The 18,382-nt window shown below is 40.1% G+C and overlaps 2 protein-coding genes across 2 annotated transcripts; one reads left to right on the plus strand and one right to left on the minus strand.

Annotated features, from left to right (window-relative positions):
* The first annotated feature begins 1 nt into the window (after nt 1).
* LOC139627658 (UDP-glucuronosyltransferase 2B17-like) lies at nt 2–3,512 on the plus strand. Its single transcript, XM_071488652.1, has 2 exons — nt 2–1,732; nt 1,895–3,512. The coding sequence occupies exon 2, from the start codon at nt 1,902–1,904 to the stop codon at nt 3,498–3,500; it is 1,599 nt and encodes a 532-aa protein (XP_071344753.1). The 5' UTR covers nt 2–1,732; nt 1,895–1,901; the 3' UTR covers nt 3,501–3,512.
* A 4,782-nt stretch (nt 3,513–8,294) lies between these two features.
* On the minus strand, nt 8,295–17,294 carry chrna3 (cholinergic receptor, nicotinic, alpha 3). Its single transcript, XM_071490044.1, has 6 exons — nt 17,172–17,294; nt 16,535–16,674; nt 14,066–14,110; nt 12,204–12,313; nt 10,683–11,877; nt 8,295–10,567 (listed from the first exon to the last, which is right to left on the minus strand). The coding sequence occupies exons 1-6, from the start codon at nt 17,230–17,232 to the stop codon at nt 10,439–10,441; spliced, it is 1,680 nt and encodes a 559-aa protein (XP_071346145.1). The 5' UTR covers nt 17,233–17,294; the 3' UTR covers nt 8,295–10,438.
* Between the last annotated feature and the right edge of the window lie 1,088 nt (nt 17,295–18,382).

Genomic DNA, 18,382 nt, shown 5'->3' on the forward strand with positions numbered 1-18,382 from the left:
TTAGTTGACTAACAACAGCTGTGTTATTTGTCTGATATTTGCATGAAAAATCACCACAAATGACCGAGAGGTCATAGTCAGTGACTTGAATTCGCTGAGGTGAGGCCGAGCAGACAGCTAGCAGACTGTGATGGCACCCATCTGTCCCCCAAAGCTGCCACACCCTCAATTATGCATAACTTTAAGCCTTAATAAATGTACACAGTTGAGTTATATAAAAATTCACCCCATGCACAGTTGTCATGAAGGGGTAAATTAGCTATAGAGACCAAAATTATTTATTGTACCAGACTGTCAACATGTTTATTTCTGGTGTGAAGTTGGGCATTTTAATATGCAGTCCATGGGGATTGACTCACTTTTGGAGCCAGCCTCAAGTGGTCATTTCCTGTTCAAGCGGAGGTTCCCGCTTGAACAGGAGTCCAGAAGGCCACGCCCAGCAACACACAGACATACAAACACAGACAAAGACTAACTGGGCAGTAACAAGAAAAATAAGGAAGGAGAACAGCAGGAACCCCTTGGCAGGAAGAAGCTTGGTTTAGCATACATTAGCTGACAAAATATACCAAAACGTTTACCATGATACCATGACTTGGATTTTGTATTCTGCTTTAGATGCTTGCATGCAGCATTTGAATTTTAGTTTTGTCTTTTTATTTTACAGAGTACATTCTTGTTAGGACGGTATTTCTGCTGATGATGAATTAGCCATAAAGTACAAAATTCTTGCACTGATAGAATACTGCCATTAAAAACTATTCAAATAGCTTGAAAGGTTTGCTCGTTGATAATATTGTGAGGGGGGATAGGTCACCACTCACCAGCTTCCATTAGGATTTGAATTACTCTTGACAACTGAACCCTCATTACTCCATATGTTAGATTCTTTTTAGTCTTAAGGATTAGCTACCCTGCATGTTCTTTGAAAGTTGTATGGCTCTTGTGCTCATAAAACCTTTTAAAACCATTACATAAAGTTTATTTTTCTTGGACCTAATAAAGTTACACTAAAGTACACTATATGTATATACTATACTGTATTGTTTAAGTACATTAGGATAGTAAATATTATGTTTTTAAAAGGCTTGAAGTAAGGGCAGAAACCATCCAGACCTTAAGGTTCAAATTAATTGTCTGCATGTCCACTGTTAGTGAGGACTTTGGAAAATCTCAGGACTTTAAGCCAGTAAATCATGTTTTGTAAGAAATCCATCTGTCTTCAGCTTCTTTTTCTGCAAAGGTTGAGTTTTGCTGTAATAGTTATTGTAAAAGTATATAATAGTAAAAGTAATACTGTGATTCATTTTCATTGTTGCCAGTATGTTACTGTAATTTTAATAACACACAATATTATTTGGACCACATTAGGTCTTTCCCAAAGGATCAAAGGATTTACATTGTCTAGGTGATATTGTATGAGCGTACCTTTGAAAATCCTCCTTTACGCAGAGTGCGATTGCAGGCTGCATACATTTAAAGAAACGCATCTGCAACTGAATTCACACATGGCAGTACAAGTAAGCAGCTGTCACACAATTCTGCCCACAGCTTCAATAAAGAGATCACATTGTTCTTCATTCCTGTAGAGAGGCCCAAAGAAAAGCTTATTGATAATCCACTTATGAAAGCTTTCCTGAAATTTGTAGTTATGCCTTCTCTGGTACCCAGTTTCACACCGACATCTAAGGAATAAGCATATGCACGCTCTGGGCTACTTCATGTAAAACAGGTATGTTAAAGCTTGGTCTTGCATGTTATTAAATTCTCCTCTGTCAAAGGAAAACCTGAATTGAAAAAAGACTATTTAAATGTACTTTTATAGCATTTAGGTCAAGTGTGTCACCCAGAGACACCCTGAATTATGTTGTGAGTATATTTACTCTTCTTTCAGGTTCAAGATGCCACCTGATGGATGTACAAAAACATTTATTCTCCTTTTATCCGTTGTGTTCTTCACATTGAGAATATGTCATGGGGGCAAGATTTTGATCGTTCCTTTAGAGGGAAGCCACTGGGTGAACATGGATATCATGATCAAAGCTCTCCACTCTCGAGGACACTCTGTTGATGTGGTACGAACCAGTAAAAGCTGGTATATCAAGGATGACTCTCCACACTACAAGACAATCACAGTTCCTGTCACTGAAGCCTTTAATCGTGACTTTATTAACCTGATCCTGAAAAAGATCATTGACATAGAAAGGGGGGAGAGCTCTGCTATGAGTTTTGCGAGTTTGCAGGTCGAGATGTTTACTGCAATGTCTAACATACATAGAATAATGTGCAAAATGGCAACTATCATGTTTAAAGATAAAGACTTGATGAACAGTTTAAAGAAGAGAAAATATGACCTGGTTCTTACTGACCCAGCATGGGGTGCAGGTATAATGTTGGCTCACGCTCTTAAGCTGCCTCTGGTCTATAATGTGCGATGGATAACTAGCGGAGAGGGACATTTGGCCATTGCGCCTTCTCCTTTATCTTATATCCCAATAACTGGCTCGGGGCTGTCAGACAGAATGAGTTTCATACAGAGAGTCAAAAATCTAATTTTCTATGTCATTTGGCAAGCTCAAGATATATTCTTAATTGACCCTCAGTATCAAAGTGTTTGTAATGAGTTCTTTGGCCCAAAAGTCAGATACAGTGACTTATTACAAGGAGCAGACCTGTGGCTGATGAGGGTGGACTTTGTGTTTGAGTATCCACGTCCCACCATGCCCAATGTTGTGTACATTGGAGGGTTTCAGTGTAAACCTGCAAAACCTCTGCCTCAACACCTGGAGGAGTTTGTGCAGAGTTCTGGAGAACATGGAGTCATCATCATGTCTCTGGGGACTTTTGTGAGTGAACTTCCTGCTGACATGACAAATGAGATCGCTGCAGCTTTTGCTAAATTACCCCAGAAAGTCATCTGGAAGCATAAAGGTGACAGACCAGCCACTCTGGGCAACAACACTTTACTGGTGGACTGGATGCCACAGAATGACCTCCTAGGACATCCAAAGATTAAACTATTTGTGGCTCATGGGGGAACAAATGGAGTTCAAGAAGCTATTTATCATGGAGTCCCAGTCGTGGGTCTACCCTTGTTTTTTGACCAGTACGACAATCTGCTGCGACTGAAGGAGAGAGGAGGGGCTAAGATCCTTACATTAGCTACAGTGGACAAAGACAACAACTTCCTGGAGGCCATAGAGGAAGTCCTGACTGAGCCCTCCTACAGGATGAACATGCAGAGACTCTCCAGGCTGCACAGAGATCAGCCAGTGAAGCCGCTCGACAACGCCCTCTTCTGGATAGAGTTTGTCATGAGACACAAAGGTGCAGCTCACCTGAGGACAGAGTCCTACAGACTGCCCTGGTATTCCTACTACTCTCTAGATGTACTTCTGTCTTTTCTGGCTACTGTTGCCATGATTACTGTTCTGCCACTTGTACTTCTCAGATATGTTTGTCTTGAGAAATGCATGAAAAGAAAAACCAATAAAAAATGACAAGTGGCTGAACTCTATCCTGCTCTTTCCACTAAACATACCATCATGTTGTTTAAGATTTTAGGTCAGTTAACAAAAAAGAGGTTATTTAAAATACCATCTCTCAGTTTTTGTTATTTCATTTAAAGATGTCTTCAACAGCATCAATTCATTACATTTTCTCAAAACAAAAATACATTCTCCATTTAAGTTTGAGGTGCAGCAGGGGGATTATGACTGGGTTGCATATCAGAGCTTTGCAATACTGCGATAATGGCTGGTTATATAACAATGAGAATCGGCTGGCCTCTTCCAAGGAAGGGAAGGGTGAATACTAGTGTGATACTAGTGTGACACAATATAGATTTGTTTTCAATGCAGAAAGAAACTTGTTACATTTTTCAGCCGAATATGGTGGATAGTTTTTCCTTCCAAGGAAATGTTCTGATATGTTATGGTACATACATGGTACATGTTCAGAATGAGAAATTATGGTGAAAAAAACATGGCAGATATATTTCCAGCTCAAATTAGTAAAACAGTTAACATGAACTCAAACCCACTATATGCCAGTTGAATATTATATTTACGACTTTGGCTTCCCCTAGTGGTAGTATCAGAAAAGACACTGTGGCAGACAGCAGCCCCCATTTTTAGTGACAAAGCAGCAGCTCCATTCTTTCTATCTGCTCCTCAGATGTATTTCCCTCAGGACCGCAGCAGTAATGAGAGAGGGAGCAGCACTGACAAACATATTGGATGCTTCAGTTGATTGGTAGCTCATCAAGCAGAAGCAGTCATTACAGTCAGTGCCACTGACAGCGACTGTCTGCCCACAGAAGGTCATTCAACTCTCGGGTCGAACTTTCATAAGGGCACTCTAGGTTAATGGTGAATGCAGGCATCTACTGATTAGACAGTGTTTAATCATTACACAGTGAGAATACAAAGATGGAGACATGGATTCTTAATCATACAGCTACAATTTTGAATCATTGCCACATATTCAAAATAAAAGATACATGTTATCTCTTTCTAGACACTTGCATTTCTTCTTGGTTTTGCCTCTTCTGTTTAACGTGTTGCATAACAGAATTAGCGAAAACATTATGTGAATTAGACAAAACACTATGGGCCATGCTGCTACTAATAAAGATATGGTTTTCCTGTGAGATGCACTGAACTCATGAACATAGAAATCTGCTGATGTGACAAGGCAGCATCATACTGTGTATTGGCTTTTAAGATGATAACATTAATGTGTTATTTACATTTTTATTATTCTTATTTTCAAACGGGTTCATTTTTTTCTTCCCCATTCTATCACTTTATGTCTTTGTATATGTTATTCTTATCAACAATTAAATATAATGGATTTAAACTGCGCTATAGAAAGTCACAGAGAAATTAGCACAAGACATGTAGTGATGAAGATAATTATAGCCCCAGCAAACAGCATTATCAGGGATTGTAATCTAATAAACTTTTTATCAAATTCAGTTCATATCTCCTCATGGTCTGCTGGATGTCTCTTCTGTATGTGTGCTGAAAGAAAAAATCAGGTGTTCCTAGGCAGCCTTGGCTCTGTAAATGGGAAATAAAGAAAATTCCAGCAAGTCAAGTTTATGCTTGTGCATACAAGGGACAAGGGCCAGAAACAGTGAGGATGGAGATGGGTTAAAGGTGGACGTGGGAGTGAGAGATGGTAAATCTAGCAAATTCTGAATGGAAGTTATTGTGAGATTGCAGACAAGAAACCGGTGCAGAGACCAGAGGTGAAGTTGAACGCATAGAAGAAATTTCTATCAGCGGTGTGATGGTGGCATATACTCTACCTTTAAGATCAGGCTTAAAACTGTCCTGTTTAGTAAAGCTTATAGTTAGGGCTGGCTCGGGTGTGTCCTGACCCATCCCTTAGTTATGCTGCTATAGAGCTAGACTGCTGGGGGATTCCCATGATTCACTGGGCGCTCTCTCTCTATCTCTGTCTCTCTCTCTCTCTCTCTCTCGATTACTTTATGCCATTAACTTTGTATTTTTTTTCTCTCCCGTAGTTTGTGCTTCTCCTCTCTCTCCCTCTCTCTGTCCTCATTCTGCAGGTCTCTCTGCCTCTGGAGCAGCAGGATCCAGATCCACCACTACTCATCATTACTATTAACCACTGTTACCTGTCATTATTATTGATAACACCATTAACTACACAGCTGTTCCTGGTCTCTCTCTCTCTTTTCTCCTCTCTCCTCCCCCCACCCCCTCTTTTTTATCTCCTCCTAAACCCAACCGGTCGAGGCAGATGGCCGCCCACCCTGAGCCCGGTTCTGTTGGAGGTTTCTTCCTGTTAAAAGGGAGTTTTTCCTCCCCCCTGTTGCCAAGCGCTTGCTCTTTGTGGGAACTGTTGGGTTTTTCTCTGTAACAAAGTAAGGTCTTGACCTTGCCCTGTAAAGTGCCTTGAGATAATGTATATTATGATTTGGCGCTATACAAATAAAATTGAACTGAATTGAATTGAATTGAATATACTCCACAATATAATTGCATTGTCAAAATAGAGAGATGGCCAGGTAACAAGCAAAGAGGAGAAGGTAAGAAGAACAAATATTGGAAATGCTATGATCAGGCAAGGGCAAGGAGGCCCGTCAACATTGGTGAGGCTGTCTGACAGCCACAGGTGTCTGGGACAGAGACTGAGGAGACTGATAAAAACATAAAGACTTTACTAACTTTAATAACAGTTCTATTTTGTAAATCAGCTGACTGATGTGGTAGGGCACTAGACACCGACTGGGATGTCTGGTGTGCTGACTATGGGAAACAGTTTCGTCTTCTCTGCATGTTGGCTTGGCAGCAGCAACTGCACAGTTGGCTGTTGTGTTATTTGCTCTACATTATTTTATTTATCTGTACAATGTGCAAAAGGTTTTATTGCCACAAAGACCTAGTAACACAAGTTTGCTATTTATTTGGTTGGATGCATGACTAGACATGCTATGCCAGGTAACGTTACCTTCCCTGTTTGCTCTTCTGTCACTGTTGTTTTGTAAATACAAGGTTAACAACTAACTCTCTCTAGTGTTTACTGTGCTGTGTATATGATGCTGTGTTTGTGTGCATATCATCTGTTTGATGACATTTTATAAAGTTTCTTTTGCTTCAGCTATGAGGAAGAGTATCCACCTCCACACTATATAAGATGCTCTGGATACCACCATTATGTCGTTGCTTTGGGAATGAGCATCCATGAATTAGCGGGGTGGAGCTTCTGAAGGAGCATTAAAGGAAGCGGTGTCTTTGTTTTGCTGTTCAAAGCAGTCTTTCTCCAGCACTACTGACTCCACCTTTAATGATGTTTTATTTTGTTTCAGCTAGATAATGTTTTCTTTCTAAGTCATCATTGGTGATTTAATTGTAATTTCCCCAGAGTATGTCTTTACAGTAACTTCATTTTCAGCATGTCTTGTGCTTCCAGATCCTCTTCCTTTGTCTCTTCCACCTCTTCCACCACTATGTCTGTGTTGGCCTGCTGACTCACTGCGCTATAAGAAAACACAAACTCTATGTTCAAATTCAGTTCAATACAAATGTGGTTGATGGCAAAAGCTAGTGTCAAACAAAATAAAAGTTACATCTAAACACTATTTTATTTCTTCTTTGTTTCAGCTTGTTAGTTAATAACTGTACAACTTTGTGATCCACAATTTGCCCTTTGAGTTTTCTCCAATCATCCAGCCCTGTTTGTTTATGATCCACCACAGGCCCAGTAATATCATCAGTGTTATCACTCCGCAAGAGTCAATTAGTCCTTGAATCAACCTCATTGGAAAGAAAAACATTATGAACATTACCATGTTACAAAAGATTTTTACCATTTAAAAATCAAAGCACTTCACATATTAAACAAACAGTAAAGTTTGAATCCTGTTTTTGTTGTGTTTTATATCCATGAGGTGTTGGCATCATCACCTTTGACCTTGAGCTATATTGAATTATTTTGATATTTTCATGTTCTGGGATGAATTTCGACAGCAGCACCACACACACACTGTAATGACCTGAATCCCTCATGACGGCATCCTCGGTGGTGAAAGTCGACTCCATCCAGGTGACACTGAACGCTTGCACTTAGAAGATGGACTCATTCCTTAGGGAGGACTGGATGAGTTGACATTCACCAGGTATTTGCAGGGTGTCAGAGACAGAACATCTGAATTCAAAGTTGTCTCCCTCACCGACAGTGGATGGCTCGGCTACTGATATATCTGCAGGCAGAAAATTGGCTGCATGGCAGAAGCAGAAAATGAGTGGAAAGAAATATGCCTGACATGATGCTTTAATAGTAATGAAAATACTTACCTATAACCAGAATCTGGATGATGCTGTGTCCTTTCGTAGCTACTTCAGTGGGTGAATACTCTATTTTGAAGTAACCACAGCTGTATTTTCCACTGTGTTGACGACTGATTTTGTACATGTTGAAGGTTGTATCATTTTGATCTTGCTTCTGCACCATTTTACTGATTCCAAGGCCATCCTCACATAAATATATATAAACCACAGGGTGTTTCTAAACCCGAATGTGCTTCGCGTTACATGAAGGTCACTGTTCTTGCTTATCATTTTCTGTTGGGACAGGACCCTCACAGGAAAAATATCTGCAAAATTCATTTATTGAAACAGAGACAAACATTGGACTGATAATTGCGACATGGCAGAACAAACATCTCATCTCATCAATGAAAGCTCACCGTTAGCTTACGACCTGCTTTGCAAGGGCACCCTGAAGAAAAAAAAAAAAGAAACCTGCCCTCTTTAATTTACGTGCAAAAATTCACTCAATTATAAATACAAACAATTAAGTATTTAAATGCATATTTTTGTCAATACACAGGAGAATGGTGATTGTATGTACAATTATGTGACACCCAGAGACAGCCTCCACAGCATACCTTTTGAAACCCTGCACAGGCACCTCTCAGGTTATTGTCTACACCTACAGAAAGCTGAGAGAGTGCACATGCAGAAATGATAATGACTCCGTGGTGGCTTATGATATTTGAAAACAATTGTTGGCAAGAAAATAAAAGTCACCAGATAGTCTTCTTAAAACAATTGTACTCTTCCTTTTTAGAATATGTAGGACTGAACATTAGCTTCCCTTAACATCTTTTTCATTTTTGTTGCCTCTTGTCCTGTTTGTAGTCAGTTTTTGCAGGATGTAACCTCCTATTCATGGATACCTTTAAAAACTCTTTTATTTCATACTTATTATCCTTATACTGTTTGGGAGATCCCCTGCAGATCAGCCACAAGTTCCGAGTGAGCTTTAATTAAATTCATTAGCCAGGCGTTCTTATCAGATGTGACAGAGCGCTACTAAAGTATCTGTCTGTGCTTCCCTGCCAGCATTCAATTAATATGGGCTGCATTTCCTTGTAATCACATAACTTGCCATCTGCTCTGATTTTTAGTTGCATAATAAGAAACACACAGTGATGGGCAGACCCTGGGCAGGGTGCTTCGACTCTTTCAGCACAGTTAGACATGAAGTTTGACTTCACGTGAAGTGTCAGAAGTGCAGGGATTCAGTGTTTTTCAATTGCACCATATATTTATTTTTAAGACTTGTGGTACTCTATGTGCACTGAGCTGTTAAGACATTCTGCACATCCTTTTCATTAGGAATAGAAAATTGTATTTTGGCCAGGAAGCCAATAAGCTCCTTCATCACTTGCTTTCTGTATTGATTGTGATCCAATAAGCTGAGTTAGCTCCATGGGCTTGGAGGATGTGAAATAGAGTTATAATCAGAGCCTTGGTGGTCTCTTTGAAATTACATCTACATCCTACAGCTTTTGTTTCCAGTATCAGAAATATTTGGTATCTCAAAGAAACCACCATCTAATACTTATCCATTCTCTATCTATAACTATTTTGATTTATTTACATAAATATGTAAGTAAAACAGGCCTAAATTATTTATATCTACTGTTTCTTTACACATCAAAAACTTTCAGGGCATATGCAAATATATTCACAGTTCACTACATTCTGGATGTTTTCATAAATCACCACATTGTCCAGAATAATCTGAACAAAATCAAACAGCAACTCTCTTAATGCATTTGAGATTTTTAAAGTTTCAAATTTCAAGTAATTTACAACTGGGAATACAGTTTGTCACAAGACAGGTTATGATAAAATGGGTGAACTATCCCTTTAAAGCAGCCAGGAAGAATTATTACCACTTGTAGTTTCAAAGAATAACCACACGATGTCACTGTTTGAACACAGTCAACATCCTTGCTTGGTTCTCAGACACATGGAAATTCATGTTAAATGCTTAACAGTTTATCTCTGTAAACACATTTTTATTTTGCGTATGGCACTCAATAAATTCTACATAATTCCTTGGGAGGCAGTTACCTTGTCATGGAAACATGGTTAATGAGATACTGAGATTCCTGGGAGCATAATGGGTGCATTTGGGGATAGATGTTGATTAACATAATGACTGTACCATTTATTTACTCATCAAAACATACATTTCAGATGTTTGACTCAGCAAATATTATTTACATCAGTAGGCTGGTGTATTTGTTTAGGGCACCAGCATCATGTTTCATCCAAGTTTTGGAGTGTTGCAATACATATTGTATTGCCATTTACTTCAAATTTTATTTTCACACAATGAAATGATTTTATGGACACCTTGGTTGCCGTTGTTTGTTAGCCAGGTCCTCAGAATCTGAGACTTCTTAAGCAATTTTGTCAAAAAAAAAAGGAACAAATCTATCAATGAAAAATAAACACTGAACCCTTTTGCATCAGCTTCTGGCAGACACAGTTTTCTTCTTGACTTTGGATCAACTCTATTTTCCCTCTCGGAGCCATGGCGAAAATCTTATATGAAACAAATACTGTGCAGCTCAACAGTCTGGAGTATTAAGTTTTATCAAACAGACTCAAATGTCTTCCCCAAGTAATAGAGGCTGGAGGAAGAGGCCAGCTGTTCCCAGGATACACACGAGGACAAAAACCCACAGGAAGATCCTGTCGATTACCATGGCAACATACTTCCAGTCATCCTGAACCTGTGAGAGAATCACAGTGAAAACACTTTCAGGGATATGGTGACATTGTCATAGTTTCTTGAAAGCTGATTTCCAATAAACACTATAGTTTTCTGATATGATTATTTGTACTCACCTCTTTTGCTTCATTTTGTAGTCTCATGTTCTCTGCTATGTATTTGACGCTCTCAATAGCCTCCCTGACCTCAGGAGAGAGCGGCAACAGGGACATTATTCCTCCATCCAGAGACTCGGAGCTGGAGCACTGACTCCCTCCTCCCACCCCAACAGCACTGCCTCCAGTTAGCGGGCCGAGGCATCCCAGTCCTCCACTCCCTCCCCCAGAGTCCGCAGGAAGTTTGCTGGATCTCTGGTGCCAGCAACAGTTGCAGCGGCCCTCGCAGCACAAGAGCCCAGTCCCTGCCCCTTTGCCTGGGTCTACACTCAAGTTATTGAGGTTGGATAGCTCTGTGTTGTTGAAAAGCCGCTGGCGATTCATCAGGCTGGATACCACACTGGAGGCCAGGGCCTGAGGTTTGTGCTGCTTCTGCAAAGTGCCTGATGAATGAATGGCACAGGGTCTCGAATGCAACGTTTGAACGCTACCAGCCACCTTCTCAAGGTCCCTCCCTGGCCTGGTCATGAACATCACCCTGGGCAGCAGTCCCAGGAAGACACTCCGCACCCAGCAGGGCATGGTGTGTGTCTTTGGAGTGCGGTAGTGGACGTTCAACACAAAAACAGTAATGACAATAGAGAGGGTGACAAAGATCATGGTGAAGAGGAGGTACTCACCAATCAGGGGAATGACTAGTGAAGTGGAGGGGATGGTCTCAGTTATAACCAACAGGAAGACAGTTAGAGAAAGCAGGACAGAGATACACAGAGTGACCTTCTCACCACAATCAGACGGCAGATAGAAGACGAGCACGGTGAGGAAGGAGATGAGCAGGCAGGGGATGATCATATTGATAGTGTAGAAAAGAGGCAGGCGGCGGATGTACAAAGAGTAGGTGATATCTGTGTAGATTTCCTCGCAGCAGTTGTACTTAATGTCATGTTTGTAACCAGGAGCGTCAATGATCATCCACTCGCCGGTCTCCCAGAAGTCCTTCAGGTTGATGGTGGAGCCAATAAGCACCAGATCGATCTTTGCCTTGTCGTATGTCCAGGAGCCGAATTTCATGGTGCAATTTTGGTAGTCGAAGGGGAAGTAAGTGACGTCAATCTTGCAGGAGCTCTTGAATATGGCTGGAGGGATCCAGGTGACGTCACCATTATAACGAAGCAAGGCCTTTGTTTTATCATCAACCTGGAAATCTCCAACTGCACTGTAGAGAGAGAAAGAGAGGCAGAGTGAGAGAAGAAAAGAGGAAGACAAAGTGAAGGTTGAAGTAGAAGGGCACAGACAGATGAGTCATTGGAGATTAAATTGAGGGATATAAACAATTGACTATTGTGTCATGGAGATATTAATCAAAAAAGATTCAGTAAATTGCAGCCTCTCCCTCTGATGTTCCTTGTACTCTCCCTTAAGACTATGCAAGACAAAAAATGACCCATATGAACTTATACCGTTTGTCATTGTGATCCTTTATTGTATTGTAACAATCAATAAAAATGTTGAGCCAGATTTTTAAACTGTTGTTATCCTCACTTGTTGTACAGCACAATGTCTGGCTTCCATATCCTGTTGGACGGCACTCGGATAAACTCAACACCTCCAAAATCTTTTGGATTCCATCTCAGTTTGTAGTCATTCCAGACCTGAAAAACAAAACAATGATTAATCTACACTAAAAACTGGTCAAAGAAATTACATGTCAAACAAAACTTTGAAACCACAAGAGCAAACACTTATCAATATCAATATCTATATCAAAGGAATATCAATCTCCCGAATTGAAAACTGAAAATGAACAAGTCCTCTGTTAACATGATAAAGTTGGTTTTCTACAGAAATCTGAATTGAGTTCAGGTCACACATGGTGAAGTTGATTAAGAATTTCTCAATTCAATGAAAGAACTATTCATTCAGCCAAAACATAGAGATTTCAGTAGGCATACTCCCAAACTTCCCCAATATTGACTCAAAGACAAAATATATGATCTATAGTATATAAAATACATATACCTAGATAATACCAAATAGAAAATCAGCAGCAATCTACAGTATAATGACACTAATTGCCTACAGCCATGCTAGCAGCTCTGAATGTACCAAATTTCATGATAATCCATCCAGTAGTTGCTGATAGTGATAGTGATTCTTTTTCATGTTATCTTACGACATGCTGAGCAACATGTCTCCTCTAACAAACACAAAAGCAAGATGCCACCTTTTAATTTTGGTGGTTTACACTAAGAAACTGCTTTATACAGCAACAAAACAGTATAATATTAAAGTATAATATAAGACAGTAGCAGTTGTTCCTCTTAGATTTTAAATACACTTTTTTGTAACATGTCTCTAAAAACTATGAGAAGTCATCATCACCAACTATGCATTTAAGCAGAGCTTATACAATATGCATGTGAGGAGATGCACCACAGTTTACCATGTGTTTTATGGACCTTTTGGCCACTGTTTTTGACCCTCTCTTTAGGACAGCCAGTGATCCTCATGAGACTCATAAAGTAACAATAGTAAAGCAACCTCAGAGAGCTGTAAAAATCCCACTCAATTAAGAAACAGTAAGAATCTAGAGTACATCGTAGCATGAGGGTGGACAGTGGGGGAAATGTACCTTTGTATAACTGCAGAGACTCTAAAACAACAGATGACATTGAAATATGTGAGACAGTGCTTCACCTCTCAAGAACCAAAGAGCAATTGCAGTTCAACCCTTTCGCATGAACATGGCTCCAGCATAGATGAGTACTCGCTCAGCTCTTGTTATGTGGGAGCTGTGGTACTGCCTTGTTGTATTTCATTCAAAACTGCACTATGTATCTGAACAGAGGCACCATGAGAGACTAGTAAATGATAAACCCATCAAGCCATACAGCAATTTTATTTTTGTTGTAGATTTGTTCTATGTGATTATGACGTAGTATATATATATATAATAGTTATAATATTTATTTTGACACTATGAGAGAAACCTAAGCTTCAGCAGTAAGATGAACCTAATTTAGCCCCATCTGTACGTCATTTAGTCATTTAGTCATTTGACGTACAGATGGGGCTAAATTAGGTTCACCTTACTGCTGAAGCTTAGGTTTCTCTCATAGTGTCAAAATAAATATTATAACTATTATGGAATATTATGGCAAGTATGATAAATTCCAGACCACTGTCAAATTATTTCAAAAACATTGTGAAAATGATCATGAAATCTCAGTGCCTTTGGATTTAAAAAAAATAAAACCACATAGATCAATGTGTTTAAAAAGCTCCCTCCCATGAATAATTCAACCTGTCAGTCTAGCCCTGAATAATCATGTATGACAGAAGGCTGGATCCATACTTGATGTCCTTGCTTGAGGTCGAATTGCAGTCATGCACCATAAACTTACATGTCTCAGCCACAGATTGGTCTCCATGATCTGATTGACTTCATCCTGAAAACAGGACAGAATGGACAATGAGGATATTTAAGCAAATAAAACCAAATGAATCTCAACATTTTGAAGTTAAAACTGGAACTGTCACAAGCAATAACCCAATTTAAATGCTTTCTGAAGGGTCAGACATCTGTGTGTCCCGGACAAGAGGATTCAGGGAGACACACCTGAGTCCTCTATGCCTGGAGCATAACGCACATGGCAGCTGGAGCCAGGAGGTCGCAGCACAACCCTAACTTTTATTCAAACAGCTCAATTGTAGAGGTGGAGCAGAGGGACTAAACAGGGGGAGGGACAAAAACTGTGCGGGTCAGGTTTGTGTGTGACTTAGACCGTGAATGAACCAATCTCATGACCCAGTGCGTAACATTACCCATTCATGTGACCATTCAGTATCCTGGAGAGGTTGTACACGGCTGGTGAGCACAGGTACACCGAAGAAGGCCTCAGGGCAATCTTTATTGGATTGGGAGAATGGTGATTTTAAAATACTTTGATAGCTAAGACATGCATCCTATGCCTTATCATCAAATCAATTGGTGAGTGCAGTGACACAAAAGAAATATGTTCTGGGTCAGAACTGATGTAGATTTATTTAGAAGTCAGTGTTTTTTTTTTTCTACATGATGTACAATAAAATCTTGGATATATTTTCTATGGCTTATTAACAGACAATTTTTGTTCACGCAGGTTTTTGTATGTAATAAACAAACAGGATATGACGTGTTAGTGAGCATTAAAGTTGCTGGTATGCACATTTTGCTACCACTGGATAGAGCAAGGTTAGCTGTTTCCAGTCTTTATGCTAAACTAGGCTAACTGACAACACATTTAATTGACAGACATGAGAGTGGTAATAATCTTCTCATCTAACTAACCATTTCTTTAAAGGACACTGTTACCAATTTAACCCGCTGTCACCTGTCCTGGCATCTTCAAGCAGCCCAGGGCGCCTGTGGTACAATCCCTGATTGCAAGATGATGACTGAGGAAGCCTGGCCGATGAGCTATTGATGGTCTAAATGAGCTCATATAGCCTGGCTGTAAATGGTGTATGCTGACCAATACCAATTGCATCTGGGTCGGGAGCACCAGGTGTGCAGAGGGAATAATAGTCTGCAGCCTGCTACAATAACCGAGTTAAGGAGAATGTGACAAAATATCCTTTATCTCTTTGTCTTCTCTAGATCCACACAGGTATTCAATACTTATCAAGGTCTTTTGATTTATTCCAATTACTGATACACAGGCAAAGGAAAGCAAATTGAGATGGGCTTCACGGTGTCAGATCTCGCACAATCCACTGAAACTGTCAAAAACAAACCTTGGCTCGGATTGGCAGATATTGGTATTGTTTTTATAGAATATTGTGATGAAAGAGAGACTGTTCGACATTTCTTGTCAAAAGTTAGATGAGGTTATCTGTACAATTCTCAATATGACGCTATAGCTATCTATAGCTTCTTTAAAGCTGTGATATCTCATTTATCTAATTCATACAAAACTGAAGTGTAAATTTTTATACATGGTTGCACAGGGGATAGGCACATGTTTTTCTATAGCTAACTTTGTACAGAGCAATGCTAACTATGTTCCTCTGCTTTCAATCTTTATGCTTAGCTAAGTATCCAAACAGTACCCATCTTTGAACAAATTATAGCTTGAATGTAAATAAGTTTGACAGGTATAACACAGTATCTATAGATCTCGATCACAACATAACCAGGTGATTTTGGTCAAACGCCTGGAATAAAATAGATGATGAGCCTGTCCTTCAACACATGCGGAGGGACTGCCAAAGCTTTTCATTTTGTGAATGAAGCTGTCGTCCTTGTCAAATGCAAGCCTCTCTGCTTAATTATCGATGTCTGCTCTCACCCTGTCTGAGTCAAGTGAGAGAGCCGTCTGCCTGCCACGCCGGGCCACAGTCAACAGGCTCTAGCAGGACCTGCTGTCAAATCCAGCTGTGCTCATCTGACATGGCAGTGATTGAGTGATAGAGGCTGCCTACACCGAGAGGTGCTCAGACAGCTGACATCTCCCATCTTGTCTTGGCCAGACAAACAGCCACACTGTCCTTCTTTTCCTCAGTATTAAACACACCAGGAGCTACTGTGCACTGGCTGGGAGTATCTCAGGTGTTTCAGATGTCATCCCTACAATCCCATTCTCTAAAACTTTGTTGTCCAAAGTCTTCAAATCCATCTGCGCAGCCTATTTCTTGTGAAATAGCTTTCATAAATCAGTGCGTTATGCCCTCCACACTGAGCACTGTCTTTATGTCAGTCCTATTCTTTCAGGTCATGACTGCTCATCGAGCAGGATGATGTATGTAATGACTGTAATGAGGCAGCCGCCCATATCTCGAAGGTAATATAGACATCAGAAACAGTGAAAAAAAAACCTTTGTAGGCCACTTACCACTTTGACCAACTGTGACATGGACACCTCGAACTGAACAATGACTGGGTCAGACACATTTTCCACCGGTCGTATGTACTGGTTGTACTTGGAGAATATCACAGAGAAGAGCCTGTGCTCCGCATCTGAACATGTGCCTCCTGCATCAGAGCAGAAGGTCAGACATATATGCGTCACTGCAAAGTGTTAAGCTGGTTGACAAAAACTACCAGATGATCATGTTTGTTAGCTCTCACAAATCCAGAGAAGCTTTCACTTACCTCATAAAGAGACCCAGAGCTGTTTTTATTTATTTATTTTTCATAATCTGATGGTGCTACCTTTAACTTATGCTGCTGTGTTGGCTTGATTTATGATTAAGATTCCCCTCAGTGTAAAGAAAAACACACTCATCCCTTCAAAGGAATAACCACAGCTACATAAAGGCATTATTTTTTATCCTGATGTCCCAGAATGTTGAAGTTATAAGTGTACAGCATTAAATTAATCTAAAATAGTATTTCAGTTGTACAGGTAGCCTAAATTAAAAGAAATAACAATTTTTTTACTTTAATAATGCAATATTATTAAACATGTTTATGTAAAGCAACAAGTGAGTGAGATGTCACATTAAAATAGTAGCTAGCTTGTTACTCACCTGACAGAAGACACAGGAGGAAGGACCATGTGGGCAAACCAAAGCAAAAACTGGCTTTCATGCTTTTTCAATTGACAAACACCAAATGAAGCCGCGCTCCTCGCAGCAGACAGCAGGAGAAAGTGTGGACAGTGAAAGCGCGTCTGCAGCTACAGAGGGAGCCAGAGAGAGAGAGAGAGAGAGAGAGAGAGAGAGAGAGAGAGAGAGAGAGAGAGGCAGGGCTACACTTAACCACACACAGTCTCTCTGACAGGAGCAGGAGAGCGCCACTGCACCACAGAGACCCAAGCTCATAAAACTAGAAAAACAAACTGAGCTGCTCAGTGTTGCAAATGTTTCACAATGTTTTCACAGCTGGCTTCCGGTGCCTACTCATCAGCCCTTTGCTTTTGACCACTTCAACAAAATGTGATGGAAACTCTGATCAAACTACACCCCAGATTTTTAATGAAATTAAAAACAAACAAAACAAAAAAACAAACAAACAACAACAACAACAAGAAAACACCCCAAACTTTACTTTGACTTAAAAAAAACAAAACAAAACAAAAAACCTTAAAGTTAACTTTTCCGGGATGTGCAGACAAGCAAACATTTTCGGAGGACATTAGACATGGACCCAGGTGGCGTTCACACATATTTTCCTCTCACAGTGTTGGCGTCCATATTTAATCACCAAATGGCTTTCAAACAAGATCAATAGCCCCTGTGTACCACTGGGTTGGAGCTTGGGAGGCTCTCAGAACATTTTTTTTATTGGTTTGACTGATTTTATTTGTTGTGTGTGTTTTTTATTTTGTTTTTTTGACAGAATATCCTGTTTTTCAAGAACACGTCACTTCAGCCCACTTCTAATTGGGATACAGCTCTGTCTTAGGCTCTGACGTTCCTTTTTTCTTTCCCTTTTGTTATTACAAAGTAGAATTATTCTTTCTTTTGGCCAACAGGGTGGCCTTGTGGTTTGACACTGTCCTTCACCTGGATGAAGAGGATGTCCAAGTGTTTTTCAGCTGACCTCTCCCCTCTACAAGTGCCCCCAGATGACAAATAAATCCCTACCAGCACCAGGGATGCCGTCTGGCGTCTGACCAAGCACTCTTGGCTCCTTTAAGTGGGGCAAGCAAAAAGAGAATTACCCCATGGGGGATCAATAAAAGATTACATCACATAAAGATAAAAAAAGTTTTTTTTTACCCACAGACAGGGCAGAA

Source organism: Trachinotus anak, unplaced genomic scaffold (assembly GCF_046630095.1).
Source record: "Trachinotus anak isolate AG129_WGS33_773 ecotype Australia unplaced genomic scaffold, CSIRO_AGI_Tana_v1 ptg000011l, whole genome shotgun sequence".
Taxonomy (NCBI): Eukaryota; Metazoa; Chordata; class Actinopteri; order Carangiformes; family Carangidae; genus Trachinotus; species Trachinotus anak.